The sequence below is a fragment of the Balaenoptera ricei genome, chromosome 1 (genome assembly GCF_028023285.1).
Source record: "Balaenoptera ricei isolate mBalRic1 chromosome 1, mBalRic1.hap2, whole genome shotgun sequence".
Lineage (NCBI taxonomy): Eukaryota > Metazoa > Chordata > Mammalia > Artiodactyla > Balaenopteridae > Balaenoptera > Balaenoptera ricei.
In genome coordinates, this window is record NC_082639.1 from 108194594 (window position 1) to 108216686 (window position 22093).

The 22093-nt window shown below is 41.4% G+C and overlaps 1 protein-coding gene across 1 annotated transcript; it reads right to left on the bottom strand.

Annotated features, from left to right (window-relative positions):
• Nucleotides 1-676: 676 nt before the first annotated feature.
• LOC132351583 (myomegalin-like) lies at nt 677-20834 on the bottom strand. The gene is made up of 7 exons (XM_059901463.1): nt 20713-20834; nt 9367-9599; nt 8196-8247; nt 7167-7354; nt 3506-3739; nt 2127-2258; nt 677-871 (listed from the first exon to the last, which is right to left on the bottom strand). Exons 1-7 carry the CDS (start codon nt 20832-20834, stop codon nt 780-782), a joined length of 1053 nt encoding a protein of 350 aa, XP_059757446.1. The 3' UTR covers nt 677-779.
• Nucleotides 20835-22093: the final 1259 nt, after the last annotated feature.

Below are 22093 nucleotides of genomic sequence, written 5' to 3' on the forward strand. Positions count from 1 at the left end.
ATATAGAGCACATGGGCCTAAATTTTATCCTTGACTCAGCTCTCTGGGCATTCTTCTGACCTGGTAAGTTATTAATACGGCTTAACTTGCTCTTGGTGAACCCATTCTTCTTATCAGTGCCCATCTTTTCTATGTGCTTACATGTCATCTAATTAATACCAATCCATTTTTAGTTTGAAAAAGATCAAAATAAAATGTACTCTTCTATATATATTGAAATATATTATTTCTACCATTCTGAAAATTGGACAACTGCTATTTTCCAGGCTTGAGGCAACTCTGATCTTCATGAATTTGAGAAGCAGCTTCTGTCATTCTGTTGAATGGAGTGCACCCGGGTCTGGTAAATGGTCTTCATTATAAACGTTCAGATTTTATCCTACTATATTTTCACATGATAGTTTCTCTGTTCTTTCCAAGCATGTAATGGGGGGTCAAGGAGTCCCACGGCCCCACTCTTAATAGCTCCAACCTTTTCCCAGCATTGGCCTTTCTGGTCTAGTTCTCTGAAATAGAGATAGCTAATAGAGAAAATGTATTTTTTCCTTTAACCTTTGCTATGAATTTCAGGCCATTCTGGGTTTTATTCTTTCCTGCCCAAATTTTACTTTTTATAGACACTCAATAAATATGTGTAAACAATTTTTAAATAATAATTTATTAACTTGATCCATTCATTTAAAGGTAATGTCTGATGCCTCCAAGTTTACACCCACAAATGCTGTTGGATAGGGCTGGAAAATCTGGAGAACATATCTCTAGACCCTCCTGTTGTCATGTCACAAGATGTCCTTACCAGAGCCAGAATAGTGACTCTCAGTGTATGAATGAGGGGTTGCGAGGGAGACATCTGGAGCTGGCTGTGCAGTGCCTGGGGAGGGAGAGACAGAGCTGCAATGAAGTCTGGAGGGACTTAGGGAACTCTCTTCACTGACTGCTCCAAACAGAAACTGACATTCTTTTCCCTCCTTATTCACACTCAGCTGGAAATGGGAAAGGGAGAGAAAGGGACACCAAGCTGGTGTTCAGTTCACAGCCAGCGACCCTCTGGTTATCTGCAAAGATGGGAGAAGGGACTTATACATGAAATGTGAATTTCTCAGTGCTATTCACACCTAGAGCTTGTGAGTCTAGGGACTTGTAGGTGGGATCTCACAAGAAGTAGCCTTATCTAGATTGGGCTGTGTGGGTCTGGGCAATTTTTGTACTCTCCACCCTCTTCTCTTTGATTCTGCAGCAGAGTATTGCTGTGGAAAGGAGGAATATGGAAGTGCCCTGAAAACTCCAGCTGGCTTCCCTGAAGGCCCTTTTCTTGTTGTAGAGCTGAGGCATGGACTCTGGGTTCTAACCATGGAAGCCAAAGGTGGATACTGTCTCAGGGAATAAAAACAACCCAGTCAAGTCACACATTTGGGTAACAGATTCTTTCAAGGATATAGTTCCTTGCATTCACCAAAGTTTCAGCCCTAGCCAAACAGAAGACCTGGGAGCCTCATGCACTGGGACAATAGTATGATGTGGCTGAGTCCATGACGGGCCACACACCCATGTCAATGGCTGCAGTTGTAGAACAGGGTCTTTCCCCCTAATTGGCTGCTGCTGTGATGTTGTAGGGGCTCTGGTCACCATTTTTCTGATCATGACAAGGGAGAAGGAATGTGGAAGTACTGGTCTTCCAGCGAGAACATCTGGGTGGAAAGTGTGGAAATATGGGCCACTTGCATGGGGCGGGGGAGTGGCAGGTGCTATCCAGGGCACGTGGTAGTAACATGAAGGTGGGATGCGGTCCTCCCTCTGCTGAAGTGGGCACCATGGAAGCCTTGGCTCTACCATTTGACAGTCAGGCCACAAGCCCAGGGGCAGCACCAGGTAGTATAGGGAGTCACAAGAAGGGGCATCACATCAGACAGCCCTGAGGATGAAAACTAGCCCTGCCTGGGGCAAGCCACTTGGGGTCAGTATTAATAAAGTAGGGACAATAGTGCCTGTCCTGCTTCCCTCTCTGGGCTGACTGTGAGGAAGAGTGGAGTACTGCACACCAATGTGTTTTATAACTGCAAACCTATATGCTCTCTTGAAACTCCCTAGATGTGGACAGAACCAGGAGGTTTTGGTGCCTTTCTTACTTTTTCCTTGGTGAGCATTGCTGAGCACATATTCCAGCCTCTCCTGCAGGCGGTCATTGACGAATATGGATTCCTCCAGGCGCTGGCGCAGGTTCCGGATCTCAACAAGATTCTTTTCCAGCAGGTCGGCCCCTGTTGCATACCACCAAGACATGGGAAAGGTAGGAAATGGGGAAGGCTGTCACGCATGGGCAGGTGGGGGGTTCTGCCCAGGGTCTCCCTGCAAGATCCCTGCCCATATCTATACTTCCGTCAACTTCCTCCTCACACCTGGGCACCCAGGAAACACCAGGCAACTTCGTTTAAAGAGCTCCTGGGCTCTCAATCACAAGATAGCCCTCTGTTAGAACTCCACAAGGCCTCCTCCCAGATAGAAGCTGAGTACACCTGAGGGAGATGGACACTGGGCTGGCGAACAACGGTGAGAAGCCGCTAAAGTCCTCTAGGTAGGACCGGCCTGACGATGAGAAAGTGTGTCTACTTCCTTAGGCAGCAATCCAGAGGGCCTCCCTCTCTACCTCAGACCTCTCTTACCCTATGATCCATGACTGAACAACCTTTAACATCCACTCACTGATAGAAAGACTAAGGTAAGTGGAGATGAAATTAGATCAGGCTGTGAATAATGAGTGACACTGAGTGTTTTCCTTTGGTGAGAAGTGACAAGGAAGAGCCTGGGGAGGTATCAGGGCCTGAAGGAGGAGTGAGAGAAAGGAACACCTTCAAGGAGAGAAAAAGATGTACAAAGGAAAGGGTAGAAAGACCAAAATTAGCTTCATCCACCAGGACATCTTGCTTAGGGCCAGGTTTTTCTCTGAAAATTTCAAATGTTGTATTGTTACACTGTCCGCATCCCAGAAACTGAGCTGCTTCAAGGCATTCCTCTACACAGCTGCACCCCTAGCCACTGGGTGCCAGGATGCCTGGCTCCAAACCCAATGGCAAAGTTTGAGAGGCAGGACTGGCTTATAGTTGTACACAAAGTGTGTGTGTGTGTGTGTGTGTGTGCGCGCGCGTATAGAAATAATCTCCCATCCTGCAATAGCCCTTGACCTAAGGAAGACCTACCTTCCCCATGGAAGGGAACACACAAACGTGAGGCAACTCATCCTCCCTACAGAGTGCCTCAGAGTGCCTTCCTTTATTGTCCTGCCCAGAGTGAGTCCCTAGGTAGGGGAAATGGGAGAGGCATGTAGAAAGGACCAACACTGAGCTGGGACTTCATTCTCTGGCTGACCCACGGGATGTTGCCTTTCATCTTCTCACCCATTTCTGTGAGCCAGGGTCTAACAGAGGAACAAAAAAACATATGGCCAGGAAAGGAATGTGTCATTCCTGTCAATGGGCTCTATTTTACCAACTGCTCCTTTGTATTTTACCAGAGGGCTTGGAGTTGGGCTGGTATAAAGAGGAGAAGGAGGATAGGTTCCCAGATGCATTCATCTTCTGAGGCCTCATCTCGTCCCATGGGCCACTGCTGCCATGAAGCCCAGGGTCTGGTGTCCCACTCATCTGTGTGGTGCCACTCAAAGGATAGAAGGGCTGAGCAGACATGGCTTCTGAATGGTTGCTGGGCAATGAACCTGAATCAGCAGGAGTGGCTGGGCTGACATCTGTCCAGAAAGGAATATGAGTGAGAAACAAACTGAGAAGTCAGAAATGAAGTGTTTTAAAAATAATTATACTGGGTTGAATAGTATCCTCCAAAAATTCATGTCTACCTGGAACCTCAGACTGTGACCTTTATGGATATAATTAGTTAAGATGAGATGATACTGGATTAGGGTGGACCCTGAATCCAACATGACTGATACACAGGGGAGAAGACCACATGACGGTGGAGGCAGAAATGGGAGTGATGCATCTTCAAGGCAAAGGATGCTTCCTGCAACCACCAGAAGTCAGGGAGAGGCAAGGAAAAGGGAGCATGGCCTGTTGACGCCTTGATTTCAGACTCCTAGCCTCCAGAACTGTGAGAGAACAAACTGCTGTTGTTTTCAACATCCAGTTTGTGATATTTTGTTACAGCAGCCTTAGAAAACTAATGCAGTAATTCGTGGAATGAAGACTAAGGTGGATATCAGTGACCTCCAGCCTAGTGCTGAATATCAGCTAAAAACTCATTTCTCAAGGACCATAAATTTCACCCCAAGGTTACTGGCATTCCTGGCCTATGATATCAAGAAGTAGTTGTTAGATGTAGTGTCTGAGGGTCACAGTGCACACACAGGAAAAGTACAGGGGCCCCTCTCCTAGCTCCCTCTATGATCCCCAAAATGCTGGAATGTTCCCAGGGAGGTACTTCAGAAATGTCTCCTCCAATAGCAGGACTCATTGCCAATCGTATAAGTCATGAGACTAAGGAGATGAAGCAATTTGCTGGTCTGTGAACAGGTGATCCACTCACCCAACAGTCTATGCTCTTGCCAGCAACAGAGCAGCTAGCCCTTCCTGAGGTTGTTCTGTACTGGGGTTGTTGGAAGAGGATAAAGAAGGGAAAATGGTCTCTACTTCTGACGGATGCGCAGAAAACCTAGACAGGGTGGCTCACTCCTGGTGGCTCCCGCTCCTCCTGCCTCAGCTTACTCTGGACGCCTTCTGAGGCTGAGGGAGTGTCTGAGGAAAGCAAGTGGTGAGTTGCATCCCACCCAGAATGGCTCATGAGACTGTAAAAATAATTCTTAAATATAGCTGATTGTCTGGCTCCTGTCCAAAGAATGACTGGGGTATTTCTGCATGGGGGATTGTAGAACCAAACAATATATGGTATCTTACGGCTCAACGATGCTATGAGAACATCATCCTGTCCTTTGCTGGCTCCCTTTAGAAAAAAACCTGGCTAGGTGGCAGGGCCATAATTCAGAGAAAAGTTCAAGAGTCGCCGCTTTCAAGGATTATTATCAAGGTCCACAGAGTAGTCGGGTTTCTCCTCTAAGCAGGGAGGAGTGAGGTCCTATTTCCCTCAACCAAGCCAAGTTCCTCTAGGGAACTGCCTACTTAAGTCAGTATCCTTCCCCAGTTTACATAATACCAGATGTAATTAACATCACAGTGAAATAAAGAGTAAAGCCTTCAGTTCAAAGCCTCACTTAAAGTAGGAACTCAATCAAAATGTGATTCCCAACCCCTTTCAAAGCCCCTTTATCCCCTCCCCAGAAAATCAGCTTACTCTCAGCTAAGAGCGTAGGAGGGTTCAAGTCTGTCAGTTAACAGTGATCAGCGTTTTCTTGTCCCATTCTCCCCTGGCCACACAACACAGGGAACGTGCCCTACACGGCATGTGGAAAGCAGCAGAGAAGAGCCTCCTGTGAGAGGAATTCAGCCTCACGGTGAAGCTGCCACATCTGCCACACACCATTTGTTAACTACCCTAGAAATTTTGACCCCAAAAGCAAAGAAGGAGTAGTGATAAGCCATTGCCCCTCTGAGAAAATAATGACTTCAGATGGGAAAAAGAAGGGCTTCAGTCTCCCTCAGAAAACATAGGAATAACAGAAAATAAGGCTGATACTTTCTGAGAGTGCCACTCCAGCGGCCACATTTTAATGTGGCCATTCTTACAAGTAGTGGCAGGAATTGCAGGTAAGGAGAAGGTGTACTTGCCTTTCTCCTGCTGTCCCTCAGGGCAGTGCTGAGGTGGAACCAAGTGCCTATGGGCAACTGAGTCCAAGGATGCACTCAAAACTCCCATTGGCCCTTGGATGATGTCACATACATATCAAGGGCAGCCCGTTCATTTATAAATTCATGGGTGGAAGTGCAATGTGTCTAGGGTCTTGTCTCCTTTGCAGAGGCTAGGCCTTAGTGTGGGGAATAGGGGCAGAAAGAGTGGAATGGGGAAAACCCTCGCTCCAGAAGCCTAGAGAAAAGAGGTGTGCAAAGGAGCGACTCCCTCCCTGCTTGGTCCCTGAATGCTCAGGCTGCAGTTCAGTGGACAGTCTAAGCTTTAGGGTCAGGCAGGCTCACAGTGAACGTTACCCCAAGCTGGGCTGTCTTCAGTAAGTTCCCTTACTTCACCAAGCCTCAGTGTCCTTAGCTGTGCTGTAAAATCAGAACACCAGCACCAACTTAAGAGGACTGCTGTCTTGATTAAATGAAGCAACATATGTGTAGTGGTCAATAATACAAGCATAATAGGTGCCCAATAAAGGTGTACTTCCTGTCTTCCCTTGGCTGCTATACTCGTGAGGAAACATTATGCTGCTTTGCTTCTCAGGGTAAAATGAGAAACAGGAATAGTACCAGGTCAAAACCCATTATGGCTTATTCATGCCTAAAATAGTCAGTTCAGATAAAAACAAAAAAACAAAAAAAAAAAAGCAAAAAAACCCCAGATATAGCCAGGGACTAAGGATGGTTTCCTGGTCCCTGGTTGTTCACACCAGAATCTGACTCATACAGTTGCCTAAAAATTCAAATGCTTTTCTCAGGAGGGAAAATAAAGAGAAGGCTTAGCAGGAGAAAATGAAGATTTGATTTTAAACTTACTCTCCTCCTCCTATCCCTAGCAAGGCTACCTAAGAGCCCTCCTTGGGGAATTCTGGAGAGGGGCATGCTGGTGATGGATTCAGCCAGTCCCAGTTACTGATGGTTTAGAGGATATTACAGCTGAATTATTAGAATGATGAGTGGGATCTGTAAATCCACAAATGATAGAGAATATTTAGTGGTGAATAGAAAATAGGAACTGTGGCTGTTTACCCAAAAGACTCCAAGATCCGAGGCCCAATGTTAATGATATTTGCATCCGTAGTCTGAAACATGACGCGACTGTGTTGCAGTGATGAGGAGAATTTGTCCCCTCCCGTTCCCAATTCATGACCCCTCCCCTCAAGTCCAACACCATGTATGTGCCTGATGGGGTCTGGGGGCTGACGACGTGTGGGACTAGGAATGGAGAAAAGCTATCTGACACCCTTGGGGCCTGTGCTCAACCAGGTACAACACAGTGGATCTGCAGGGTCTGGCTGCCAAGATGCCTCCTCTTGGTCTAGACAAATAAGTGAGCACCCAGAAACTGGAGGCTCTCTGGATACTTACTGGCCACATCCACTGCAGGGCGCACTTCCTGCTCGTCAGACTGTGGGGACGTGCTGCTAGAGGAGCGATGGGCAGCGGACTGGGCATGGCTGCTGGAGCGGGTCTGGGGCCTAGTCTGGGGCCGGGCATCCTGCTTGGTCTCTAGGACTTCCATCATTTTACCCTTCTTCTGCAACTCCCTTAAGATACTAGGGGGTAAGAAAGACAGAAGGAAAAGTGAAAGTCACCCGAACACCACAGCTGTATTGACCCGGGGGCTCACAGGAGAGGCCCCAGGAGTCAAGGAGACTGTTCCTTTAGGGAAGAAGCCAAACAATCCATTTCCATTTGGGGGTAGAGAGTTGGGAGGCAGGAGAGAACAACAGTGTCCAGTGCCTTGGCCACAAACATCCTGAGAAAGAGAGAAGACCCATCAGGCTCTTTAACACTTACGGTTCCTTCACAAGACACCCAGAGGCACGTAAGATTTCAACGTACTCTGTGACATAATCCATTGAATAGTATTTAAAACTGCTTCCTGAGGCAATGTTGCCTTCTGGGTGTCTTGTAGTTCTAGACCTCCTTCCCTAAGTATAGTTATACACAGTATAAATCTATCTATGTCATATTTATAGTATAAAACTTTTTTCTTTCAAAGAAAATTTGTAGCCATTTAACATCTGCCAGCACTCGTTGGGTCACACTTGAAGATATCAGATAGAATCTCACTCCAGTTTTTAAAGATCTAGGGGAAATCAGAGGTGATCCCTGGGAGTACAGGAGACTCCTAAGACTGGAGAGTTAGGCTAGAGCAGCTCTATATTACTAAATTAGTGAATTAATACGAGACTTGGAACCAAAAGAAAAATGAATTAAAAAAATAGGAAATGAGACCATTTTGTCACTAAGGATACATAATGGTGTAATGGTATAATCAGCTGTTTGTTTTTTTACAGAGGGTGAGAGCTCCTGCTCCTTTGATCTTCTGGCCTTTGCTCTGGATCCTTTACCAGATTATATCTTTCATAGCCCCTGAAAATTTGGAGTTACCTGAGGTTCCGCAGCACCTGTTGTCTTTGATTCTTCTTACTTATACAGTCATCTGAAAAGCAAATTAAAAAAAGGACCAGTCATAATTTAAACAGCTCTCATTTACCAAATACAAACACACACTGGGTTCTCTCTCTGGGATCAGAGACACATAGCTGCTTGACACTTAAGTCCAGGATACTCTGAATTTTCTCAGGAGACACTGGGTTGAGTCTTTAGAGAACTTGTCTGGCAGACTTTCCTGAACCCACCATGAAGATCATCATCTCTACTCGCTCTGCCCTGAGTCAGAGTAAAAAGCTGAAAGTGTCTCTTTTCCCACAGATCATGGGATACTTGTCCAGCTGGCCTCTGGACCACCCCAGCCAGAGCCTCCAAGTCCTGCCACAAGGCTGGTTCCCAGTCCCGTGTCTGTGTGTCCCATCACAGCTTTCACGCAGAACCTACTCCTGCCTCTGTAGAGGTGACAGACATCCCTGTCCCACCTCTGCATCTGCCACCAAGAGCCTGCACAGTGGCCTCAAGCCTGCTCTTACTATGTGCCCTCAGGTCTCCGGGCAATATTCTATGTAAAAGGCTCCTGAAATAAATATTCCACAAAAGGTACTAATACATAGAGCGCCTAAACCATTCCCAAATCAGCATGATTCTTTTATCAGTCTTTTGAAGTACTCTGATTCATACTGTTTATTTGATCCTAAGAACAATCATGCAAACTTTAGGGGCTGGTATTATTTGACCTAATTTTTTAGGTGAGGAAACAGATATCAAAAGGAATATGAATATGTCCAGAACTAGTAATGATCACATACAGGCTAGAGCAAGAGTCTTTAGATTCCTAGTTTAGGGCTCTTTTCACGACAACCAGCTGCCCCTACTACACCTCTCTTTCTGCCAATTAGTTTCAGATAAATGCTGTCCCCCCACTGATACCTCCTGCCATAGCAACCATATTCCATGAGAGATGGAGGAGCTGGGAATCATCATGGCCTCCTCAACCCTGTGTGCCTCTCTGCTGCTCCTAAACAGCCAGTCCTGACTCTGGCCCCAAGATGGTGATTACAAAGCAGGACCCCAGATTGAAAAGTCACTTGTGGATGAGTGTGGGCCTGTGTGAGCGTAGGTCCTTGAGAGGGACGAAAGGCCCTCCTGAGCCCTGGGGCCCGATTACCTGTGTTGAATCTGCTGGCCAGGCTCTCCGCCAGCTGGCTGCCCTTGGCCAGCTGCTCACGGAAACGCTGCTCCATGTAGTAGTCGATCTTATTACTGCTGAGGAGCTCTTCAAAGGTCTTCACTGTGTTCTTGACATGTTGGAGGAGAAGGGAAGAGACAGCCCTCCCAATCCTCATCTTTTCCCGCAGGTGGGTCAACTCTCGAGCCTGATCCTGGATCAAGGAATATTTCCTAAAGTGGGAAAGAAACAGTAAGGGTGGAGAGGGGTGACTGATAAGATTATGGCACTTCAGCAGAAGGTGCTTTGAGAATTTCACCGGAAGAGCCTCCACGCTGAACTCTAGCACGTGTTTAGTGACCGGAATGTGGTAAAGAGAATGATGGAAGGAAAACAAAAGAGTTTCTCTGTGTAAAAGACCCCTTCTCAGATCATCTTTCTCCCTGCCCTATACTTCTGAAAATGGCTTTCTTCTCTAATTCTACTGCAAAATCTGCTCCCAGTTCCTCTCTTCAGTTTATAATCCACTTCAATACAGTAAACAAAGCTAGGTGTTAATTGAAAAGTTGAAAGGAAAATCATTATGTGAGAGAAGAGACCACTTGTCTAGGCAGCGGGATTCTTCTTTCACCAGAATGGACCTATCTGTGTCTTTTCCATAGACAGCCAAGGCTTGATTGGCAAGACATCCTCAAGCCCTTAATTTAATCACTATACACTATTGCTTCTGTATTCTCCAGTGTAACTGCTACAGTTTTGCCCGTAGGGTTCAAAAGAATGATCTGAAAAATATGATCTCCAAAAAATGTTCTGAACTAATTTAGAATCCCATGATATCTTGGCCAATATAACTACTATTTGTTACATAGAGTAGAAGAGAAGGTTTTAGTTTATCTTGTTCCTGAGGGAGGCAGAGTGGTTAGATGTATGAGCAGGAATCAGCAAGCCCAATGCACTCTGTCCTCCCACTGCAAACTTGAGAAGTCACTTTACTACTTTGTGCCTCAGTTTCCTTATCTGCAAAGTGAGAGTCATTTAACTTCTTTGCCTTTTTAGAAATACGGTCAGGATTGAAATTTATTTTAAATGTTGGGATGAGTAGAGCAAAGCCTATAAAGCATTTAACTTATCAAAATGAAGACAGATTATCATTCATTACTTTGGTAATGGTGAACTTATAAGACCAACTTGACATCCTCTGTGTTTCTACAGATGTGGCAGAGCAGAACCAATGGCTTCTGATTTCACCATTTTCTCTTGGAGACCTAGGCAGTGTTGTCTGTATCCTGCCAGCAGGAAGCACAGGTGCTATTTGTTTTCTGAGAAGTGGAAATCTGCCTGAGGCCCAGAGTCGCTGGTCTGGAACAGGCAATCCAGGTGTTGGAAGGAGCCTGAATGGGGATCAAGGCAGGTCAGGTAGCATAAAACCCCCTTTGAGCCTTTTAACCCACCCTATACTTTATTCACATTTCTGTCCAACAATTCTCATGTCATTAAGCAGCTATACTGGTTACTAGGCTAAGAATTCTTTCAGTGCTGGGAGTTTTTTATTCATCTTATGCACACAGGCAAACACAGAGGGGGCTCTCAGTAAACAGTTCTTCAATAATGGAAAAAAGAAGTGCTTGCAAACCTCCACTCATCTCTCCCTGTGTTCCTGTCCTAAGTGTCCTCTCAGGGAGCCTATGGATTCTCCATTGACGCAGAAAACCCTTCCCTTAAGAAGAACCCTGCACTGGGCTTCCCTGGTGGCGCAGTGGTTGAGAATCTGCCTGCCAATGCAGAGGACACGGGTTCGCGCCCTGGTCTGGGAGGATCCCACATGCCGCGGAGCAACTAGGCCTGCGAGCTACAACTACTGAGCCTGCGCGTCTGGAGCTTGTGCTCCGTAACAAGAGAGGCTGCGACAGTGAGAGGCCGGCGCACCACGATGAAGAGTGGCCCCCACTCGCCGCAACTAGAGAAAGCCCTCGCACAGAAATGAAGACCCAACACAGCCAAAAATAAATAAATTAATTAATTAATTAAAAAAAAAAAAAGAAAGACCCTGCACTCACTTGTGCGGAGGTCTGTGAAATGGGATTGTCCTCAGAAATTCATCTCAATGGGTGACAGCTTCTTAAGAAGAGATGGCCTTGTCCTACACTCTTTTCATCTGGGCTTTCAAAACACCCAGAGGTTAGAACAGTTAGACTGTTCTGTTGAAGCTATCTAATTCGTATAATTTTCTTCCCCACCGGTTTGAGTTTCTCCATGGAAGAGACCAGATCTTATTGATTCCAGGTGCCTAATATGGTATCTAGAAAATGATACATTCAGTAAACATTTATGAGCTATTATGTATAAAAGCCTTTCTCAAATGTAATATAAGTACAGAAAAATACTATTACTACTGCTGCTTCAGATGCATTAAGGATTTAAGCACACTGCAAAATCTCAGAAATTCTACTTTGATTCAATATGCAGATGACTTACTTCTGTGTTCCTCATCTAGAGAGAACTCAGAAGTTAATTCAAAATATTTGTTACAACTGGCTTATAAAGGACATAAGGCCTCATGAGATACACTTCAGTTTTCACAAGGAAAGGTACATTACCTAGGTCATGATTTATCTGTAAAAGGACACTTTCTGTCTCCAGAAAGAATAAGTACCATCCCAAGTAACCCAACCTATGACTAAGAACTTAGAGGTTTCCTCAGACCTGCAGGATATTGACAAGCCAGGATCCCTAACTTTTCCTTGTTAGCTACTCCACTCTATGTAGGAATTGACTAAAAATAACACTCAGGAACCTCTTCCTTGGGAAACAAAATAAGAGAAAGTCTTTACTGAAACTAACGGGCTTTACAAAATCCTCCTGCATTGGGACCGGCCCCCCACCCCCACCCCAAACCCCGCCAACTACACTAAACCTTTCACGCTGTTTGTTTAGGAATGTAATAATCAGGCTTTAGAAGTTCTTATGCAAAAAACCTGGAGGAAAAAAATAGACCTATAGCCTACAATTGGGTCCAGTGGCCCGGGCATACCCAAATTGTTTAAAGGCAGTAGCTGCAGCCTTTAAATTCCTTTGTGGAATCCTCCTTGAAACCTGTTCAGGGAAGTGAATTAAATTTACAGGTTCCTCATGTTGTAGAAAGTTTGCTAAACATTGAGCATACACACCATTTCTTAGCTAGTAGATTAACATGAGATTCTACTTCTGTCTCCTAATCTGAGCATTCTTTGCTGCCGCTCTTTAAACCCTGTTACCTGCCTACGCTTACCTGACAGAGAGAGACTCAACTGTGCTGAATTTGGCTCCCCAAATCTAACTCCTAGATGAGTGTTACAGAAAACCCTATTAGCCAACCCAGATTTAGTACTCCGTGTTGGTGGCTCCTATGCCACAAATTCTGAAGGGGAACATCAAGCTGCATATACTGTAACTACTCAACACGAACTGTTAGAAAGAGGAGTCCCTTCCTCAGTTTAATTCAGCTCAACCTACAGAACTATTTACCCTCATTTGAGCCTGTGAATTGGCAAAAGAAAAAACTGCAAATATCTACACTGATAGCAGGTATGCCTTCAGAGTAGTCCATGGCTTTGGTATGCTCTGGGAACGGAGAAGATTTTTAAGTCCAGTGATACACCTATAAAAATGGACCTCAGGTTGCTGACCTCCTCTCTGCACTATTATTGCCCTCACAAGTTGCTATCATAAAAATTGAGGCTCATACCCACTGATCAGACCCTGAATACCAGGGAAATGTGATGGCTCACTTTCATGCTAAGGCTACTACTCAAGAAATTACTAAGGTACCAAAACTTTGTAATTTAAATGAACTCCATAAAATGGCACATAGCCATTTTTCCTGAATTTCCACAACCTACCGTCCACGGTAGAGCCAAATCAGATTACTTAAGACAATTTGTGTAATAGGCAAAAAATTGTATCTGATGCTGAAAGATACAAAAGTGTCATGAAGAAGGATGAATATTTAACATAAAAAAGAGGACTTTCAGAGGGCCCAAATGGCTGTCTGGTGCTTCCTGAATCCCTCAAACTACCACTCTTGCAAGCACTTTACGAGACTACCCACAATGGAATTGACAAAATGACTCAAATTATGAAAAAATATTAGTGATATGGTTGTTCTACATTAGTAAGACACGTTTATAATAAATGTTTAAACTGTCAATCATATAACATGGGTAAAACCATTAATGTAACTCCAGGGGCTGCTCCCCCACTGTCTGGACCATTTGAATATTTACAATTAAACTTTTTCAATTGTCTCCTTTAGGGGCTAGCAATATGTACTTGTAATGGTGTGTCTAGAGGGATAGAAGCTTTCCCATGTTGGAAAGGTGATGCCAACATTGTAGCCAAGAAATTATTAGAAAATGTTTTTCCATTGTGGGGAATCCCAAATGAAATTTCAAATGTTAGAGGGACTCACTTTACTAGACAGGTTTTAAAACAACTAACCAAGGTTATTCAAACATTATAGCATTATCATTGTCCCAATCAGCCTCAGTCTTTAGGGAAGTTGAATGTACCAATGGCATTCTAAAATTTAAATTGGCAACACTGACTGAAAACACAGGAATACCTTGGCCTAAAGTGCTACCCTCAGCCCTCATGACAATGAGGTCAACACCTTTTGGGAAACATAAACTAACACCCTTGTGAAATCACCACTGGACAACCAATGCCTTTGATAAGAGAACCCCATGCACATCCTGCCCTTGTAAATTCTAATATGACCCAATACTGTAGGGCACTAATACAATATTCAAAAGCTTACAGTCAACAGGTCAAGGAGACTTTCAGAGATCCTTGGTCTGATAAGGACTTTGTATCCCTTACACTGGAACCTGGAGACTAGGTATTCTGGAAGAGACATCAATGCAAAACACCACTTGAACCTTGATGGAAAGTGGCCTACCAGGTTTTTAAAATTTCTCACACAGCAGTTAAATTACAGGATATTGAAACTTGGATCCGTGTCTCTCAACTGAAGAGAAGCTTCCTCGTACCACCACCAGACTCTTGAACTTGTCAACCTTCATCTGACTTAAAATGAAAGATTTCCAGGAAAAAAAAAAATCTTCCCTCAAAGCAGATGACAACACAAGGTAGACAGCTTACACCCAAGATCACAGAACATGATTCTGCTGGATTCCCCATTCTCTTCCAGGACTTATTTTTATAACAATTATTGTGATATTGCTATTTTACAAACACAAAACATTCAAACTCATTTTCCTTTTTCTGTTAGGGATTTTCTCCACCCACTAAGGTCCACCATTCAATGCATACCCTACTTTACTAATCAAAATGATTGTTATGTTATTATTATTTAAGTGTAGCCACTTAAATGCTCAGGGAGCCCTCAGTTAATATTAGAACCAGGTTTTACACATACTTGGATGACAGGAAAAATGGCCTCACAGAAAGATTTAGTATCCATCCTTTGGCCATTCAGTTAATACTGATGGCCAATTAATCTGCCATTGAGAGGAAGCTTCAGAAGCCAAAGGATGGCTGTAATCACTGTAAACTTCATTGCTGGCAATCTGTCCCTATGCATAGAAAACCTTAATGGTACTGGACTTGATTTAGGACATGTTCTGGACTCACTCTTTAATCACACCCTTTGGTTTGACTCAGATGATGGAGACTGAACTCCTATATATAATGACACAGATTTTAAAATAGATAATGACAATGAAATCTTTGATTATGCTATTAAGAAAATTACTGAAGCTAAACTCAACCAAATCTGCAAAACAAGAAAAAATTACATTGGGCTGCATCTTGTAAGTGCCTTTGAAAATCATAAACAAAACTTAAGCTGTTCCCCCAAATTGGCATGAGGTGGCCAGTTTTAACCAAACCTCTATCATTAGGAAAACTCTAATGCTATAACAAATCATTGTAAATAATAAACAGCCTCTGCATTCTTACTATATAAGCTATCTTATAACAATATACCTCTGAGCCTCATTCTAACTGTCCGTTTAAGAGTTCCCAGTTCATGAACTGTTTTTATGTGCACAATAAACTCTTACTTATCACTATTTTTAGTGATCCAATAGTTTCAATGTTGTCGTTTCTGGATTTTTAACACTCAGTTCCCTCTAACTTTCTCATTCACACCAACTTTGGCTACCCATTCCCACCTCACTGCCATCATCTCCATCCTTCTTCTTGTTATTCTCTTTTTCCAGCTAAGAAGGTGTTTCTTCTCCTATCTGCTCTTTCAGCTCTATCTCAGGATATAATATTAGCATAGTGTTCCTTGTAAGAAACACACACACAACACACAGATATACATCAGAGGCCAAGGCCCAGTCCTGGCTGCATTTACTAAGATAACAGACCCTTTAACATCCTAGTCCATCAAGAGGTATAAAATACTAGTTCAGGAAGGGACTTCATCTTATTTTACAGATGAAGACATTGAGGCTCACAAAGAATAAGAAAGATATTTGACATATGTCAATAATATCTCAATAAAGCTGAGGGGGGATATATCTGAACCCCCATAATTGGTTGGTGAAAGAGCCATCATTAAAAATTTTGGCTTCAAACTCCCACCCTAGTATCTTTATCAGTATCATGCATCCTCTTCTACTGACTTTCAGGGGTCACTGAGATATAAATAAAGCTAATTCTACTTTTAAAACAAGGCTCTTTTCTGAAACACATTTATTATTCTGGATTCTATAGGTCTATTATTTACTCTCAGCCAGTTCCCAAATAATAAATAGCACTTATCACAATAACAATTAAAATGTATCTAGGTAATTTTTTTGCATAAAAGCTGTTTTTTTTAAAACATCAATAAAATCAATAAGCCTCTGGCCAGGCTAACTAAGAAAGAGAGAAGACACAAATTACTAATAACAGAAATGAAAGAGAGGACATCATTATAGATCCCATGGACATTAAAACGATAATACAGGAATACTATGAATAACTCTAATCCCAGAAATTTGATAATCTAGATGAAATGGGCCAATTTCTTGAAAAACACAATCTGCCAAAACTCACACAAGAAGAAATAGACAATCTGAATAGAACTATATCTATTGAAGACATTGATTCAATAATTAATAATCTTCCAAAACAGAAAGCACCAGGGCCAGATGGGTTCACTAGTGAATTCTACCAAATATTTAGGGAAAAAATTACAACAATTCTCCACAGTCTCTTCCAGAAGATAGAAGCAGAGGAGATACTTTCTAACTCATTCTATGAAGCTAACATTACCCTAATATCAAAACCAGACAAAGGCATTATAAGGAAAAAACTACAAACCAATATCTTTCATGAACACATGTGCAAAAATTCTCAGCAAAATATTAGCAAATTGAAGTCAACAATGTATAAAAAGAATTATACAACACACCAAGTGAGATTTATTCCAGGCATGCAAAGCTGGCTCCAACATTTGAAAATCACCTGATGTAATTCATCACATCAATAGGCTAATGAAGAAAAATCACATGATCTTATCAATAGATGTAAAAAAAAAGCATCTGACAAAATCCAACACCTATTCATGATTAAAACAAAATAAAACAAAACAAAAAACTCCCAGCAAAATAGGAATAAAAAGAAACTTTCTCAACTTGATAAAGAATATCTACAAAAAAACATACAACTAACATTACACTTAGTAGTAAGAAACCAGAAGCTTTTCCACTCAGATCAGAAACAAGGTAAGGTTATCCCCTCTCACCACTCCTTTTCAACATCATATTGGAATTCCTAGCTAATGCAATAAGATAGGGAAAAGAAATAAAAGGTTTACAGAATGGAAAGGAAGAAATACAACTGTCTTTGTTTGCAATGACATTATTGTCTATGTAGAAAATCTGAAAGGATCAACCAAAAAACTCTTGGAACTAATAAGTGATTACAGTAAGGTTGCAGAATACAAGGTTAATATACAAAAGTCAGCTTCTTTCCTATATACCAGCAACATATAAGTGGAATTTGGAATTGAAACAATTCAGTTTGCATTAGCACCCCCCAAAATGACATATTTAGGTACAAATCTAACAAAATGTGTACAAGACCCATGTGAGGAAAACTACAAAACTCTGAGGAAGGAAATCAAAGAAGAACTAAATAACTGGAGAGATATTTCATATTCATGGATAGGAAAATGCAATATTGTCAAGATGTCAGTTCTTCCCAACTTCATTTAAAGATCCAAGGCAATCACAGTCAAAATTCCAAGCAAGTTATTTTGTGGATATTGGCAAATTGATTCTAAGGTTTACATGGAGAGGCAAAAGAACCAGAAGAGTCAACATAATATTGAAGGAGAAGAACAAAGTCAGAGGACAGACACTACCAACGTTAAGACTTACTATATACCTATAGTAATCAAGAAAGTGTGGTAGTGGTGAAAGAATAGACAAATCAATATAACAAAATTGAAAGCCCAGAAACAGACCCACAAAAATATAGTTGACTGATCTTTGACAAAGGAGTAAAGGCAATATAATTGAGAAAAGACAGTCTTTTCAACAAATGGTGCTGAACAATTGGACATCCACATGCAAAGAAAATGAACCTAGATACAGACCTTATACCCTTCACAAAAATTAACTCAAAATAGATCATAGACCTAGATGTAAAACACAAAACTATGAAACTCCTAGAAGATAATGCAACAGAAAATCTAGATGATCTTGAGTTTGGTAATGACTCCTTTTTTTTTACTTTTTATTTATTTATTAATTTATATTAACATCTTTATTGGGGTATAATTGCTTTACAATGGTGTGTTAGTTTCTGCTGTTGGTGATGACTCTTTAGATACAATACCAAGTTTTAAAATTTAAAACTTCTGCTTTGCAAAAGACATGGTCAAGAGAGTAAGAAGACGAAGACAAATCACAGACATGGAGAAAATATTTGAAAAAGACATATATGATAAAGGACTGTTATCCAAAATACACAAAGAACTCTCAAAACTCAACAATAAGAAAACAAACAATTCAATTAAATAATGGGCAAAAGACCTGAACAGACACCAAAGAAGATATACAGAGAGTACATAAGCATATAAAAATGCTCAATATCAATGTCACCATGGAACTGCCAGTTAAAACAACAATAAGATACTACTATACATCATTAGAATGGTGACCATCTAGAATACTCACAACACTAAATGCTGGTGAGGATGTGGAGCAACAGATACTCTCATTCATTGCTGGTGGGAATGCAAAATGCTATAGCTACTTTTGAAGACAGTTTGACAGTTTCTTACAAAATTAAACATATTCCTACCATATGATCCAGCAACCACACTCCTCACTATTTACCCAAATGAGTTGAAAACTTATGTCCACATAAAAATCTGCACACAATATTTATAGCAGCTTTATTCATAATTGCCAAAACTTGGAAGCAACCAAGATGTTCTTCAGTAGACAAACAGATAAATAAACTGTGGTACATCCAGAAAATGAAATATTTTTCAGTTCTTAAAAGAAATGCACAATCAATCTATTAAAAGACATGGAGGAATCTTAAATGCATATTACTAAGTAAAATAAGCCAGTTTGAAAAAGCTAGATAGTGTATGACTGCAACTATATGACATTCTAGAAAAGGCAAAACTATGGTGACAGTAAAAAGATCAGTGGTTGCCAGGGATTAAAAGGGAGGGAAGGATGAATAGGTGGAGCAGAGTATTTTTAGGGCAGTGAATAATCATTCTATATGATACTGTAATGGTGGATGCATGTCATCATACTTTTGTCAAAACCTATAGAATGTACAATACCAAGAACGAAACCTAATGTAAACTACTGACTTTGGGTGATAATGATGTTCATCAATTGCAACAAATACCAACAAATATACGACACTGGTGCAGGATGTTGATATTGGGGGAAGAGGCTATGCATGTGCGGGGTCAGGGATAGGTATATGGGAACTCTTTGTACTTTCCATGAATTTTGCTCTGAACTTAAAACTGCTCTAAAAATAAAGTCTATTTTTTAAAAAGAATGATCACAAGAATATAAATTTTTAAAATGCCTTTGACAAAGTGAGTGTAGGCTTTGTGAATTGAGAGTCTAGGATTCTGACATTATTTCTGCCAAAGGCTACTGTGCAACTGTGATCAAGCAACTGTATCTTTGGGCCTGAGTGTTCTCAGTTCTAAAATAACTCTGAGGTTATTTTAGCTCTAACATTATTCTCTGGGTCAGTGAAATTTAAGTGGTACATATTGACAGTGACCCAATGGAGCATGAAGCAAAATCTAACCACCTCCAAAGCTGCACTTCAACCACTAAGCAAGTCAGTGATGATCTAGTATTTCAGTAACTGGTGCTCACAGGTAACTGTATAATAGATTATCCCCATATTAATTGAATGCCTTCCAAAAGTTACAGGAAAACAGCCATTAAAGACAGACTGACAAATCTAGCCAACAGGCCATTATTTGGCAATTTTGTAAGCTTATTTTTAAAATTGAGCTGATCACACTGTAGTGTATACAGAAGTAGAAATATAAGATTGTACACATGAAAGTTATATAATGTTATAAACCGATGTCACCTCAATAAAAAATAAATTTAAAATATTGAGTTTATCCAAATTGCCATTCTAGAAACCAGGGACATGAGCTTCCAAGAGAATGGGGTGGAGATGGAGGAGCCTCTGTGTAAGTCTACCTCCTCAGGCACTGATGTGGGTCAGCTTTCACCACCAAAACATCTCAGGTAACAGGAGATTCGTATGTGCTCCCATCAATGCAGAAAAGAGACACTACTCACGTGACTGGAAGAGTTCCATGAAATCTCAAGCACCCATGAGATCATATATTTGGTGAATACATGCATTGTTAGTTAGAATAAAACCAAATTACTCTGAATAATATAAAGTAATTAATAATAAGAATACAAGGACTTCCCTGGTGGTCCAGTGGTTAAGACTTTGCTTTCCAATGCAGGGGGTACAGGTCTGATCCCTGGTCAGGGAGCTAAGATCCCCCATGCCTCACGGCCGAAAAATCAAAACATAAAACAGAAGCAATATTGCAACAAATTCAATAAAGACTTTTTAAAAAAATGGTCCACATCAAAAAATCTTTAAAAAAAATTAAAAAGTCAAACACAACTTGGTTCCGTGTTGTGAACCTTTTTTAAAAAATAAAATAAAATAAAAATACTATAGACTTTTCTTTAAAAAATTTCCAGGAAGGTCTTAAGAGAAAGCACTACAGTTAAGGTACAAAGCCTGAATACAGACCCTGAAAGCTGCTACGATAGCAATGACTTAATTCTGACAGAAGAAGTCTCTGAACAAAGAGTCTCTTACCCACTGTGGGACACAGAGGAGAATCCTGCTTTCTCAGGCTGAGTCTTCCACTCATTCACTCCCCTCTCAGCAGGTCCCTTCTTCTCTAAGGGCTGATGCATCACAGTCTTCAGCTGGAGCATTTTCTCACAAAGAACCCTCTCACTGCCTCCTTTAAAAGGAAAGATAGAAAAGAAATGCATCTGGGTCTCCACAATGGCTAGACTTTCCTCCAAAGCTACCTAGAGGAATCAAAACAAAATAATGGTTTAAAGAGGCTGGATTACTATGAAGGGTCCCCTAGGAGCATAAAAATCACAAGAGCAGAACCTACAAGAAAGTAAATAATGAAGCCTACAATGTGCCCCCTGGAACAGTTCTTTATCAGCCATGAAGACCCTGGTGATCCACTGGGTTGAAGGAAAGATGCAGCAAGTAGGGGGAGACGCTGCTTGCTATGAAGAGGAAGAGGAGGGTCCAGAGAAGCTTTAGAACTAAAAACAAGCATGTAAACAAATGAAAATAAATGGGCTTTAAACTGGGCTAAAGGATGAGTATTTTTGATTCTTACAGTTGAGATAAAACTCCCTGGGAGTGTCCCTTCAGAAATCAGAAAGCCTTTTTATCATCCCTAAGTTTTTGTTTTTGTTTTTTTTTAAACATCTTTATTGGAGTATAATTGCTTTACATATCCCTAAGTTTTGACAGTCATGTAGGCAGAAACAAAGTTTGAGATGTCAGAATTCAAATCTCAGTAACTGGGACTCAACAATAGCACCATGGGAAGGACTCAGAGTGTCTGGTCTCAAGTTGTAATCCTAGAATTGGAATGTGGAGGTAGCTACAGAACCTGAGGAAGCCCTGCTTTCTGATGGCCCGTCATACCCAACACAAGGCTATCTGTTTCTCCCTGGATGCCCCTATCAATAAAGACCACCTCTCTTACCAGCTAGTTTTAGTATCTGTGTATTCTTTTGCTCATACTACCAACCAATCAATTTCTAAAGAAAAATCTAAGCATATTTTCCTTGTTCCATCTTGCTGTTGCATAGAAAACATCAAACAAATAATATTTTCTTAACACCTTTTATTTTCTTGAAGATAGTTTCAATAAAAACAATTCTTGTGGCTTTTCGTAAATGAATTTTTTAAGGCTTCTAGTGATTCTCACCATTTCTCTTTGGGAACTCTCCAGATTTTGCTCCTTATATTCTTTTAAGAGCATAGTGATCAAAAACTGGAGTATATGTTCTAAGTATGACTAATAAATTTAGCATAATGATTTTTCATTAATCATAATCTTTTCATTCCACAATAATTAATATATCCCAATGCAATGTTGGATTTCTTTCCCTTGAAGTAGGGAAACACGTAGGGATTTCATTTAACAAGTCAATTTTAA

Bases quoted from the DNA above. Each gene is read 5' to 3' on its own strand.
- LOC132351583 (XM_059901463.1), bottom strand. From the start codon at position 20,834: ATGCTCCAGCTGAAGACTGTGATGCATCAGCCCTTAGAGAAGAAGGGA. The intron at 9,600-20,712 runs GTAAGAGACTCT...TTCCCACTTTAG, and splicing joins TCCTCTGTGTCCCACAGTGG to GAAATATTCCTTGATCCAGG. The intron at 3,740-7,166 runs GTAAGTATCCAG...CTTTCTGGACAG, and splicing joins CCCTGCAGTGGATGTGGCCA to ATGTCAGCCCAGCCACTCCT.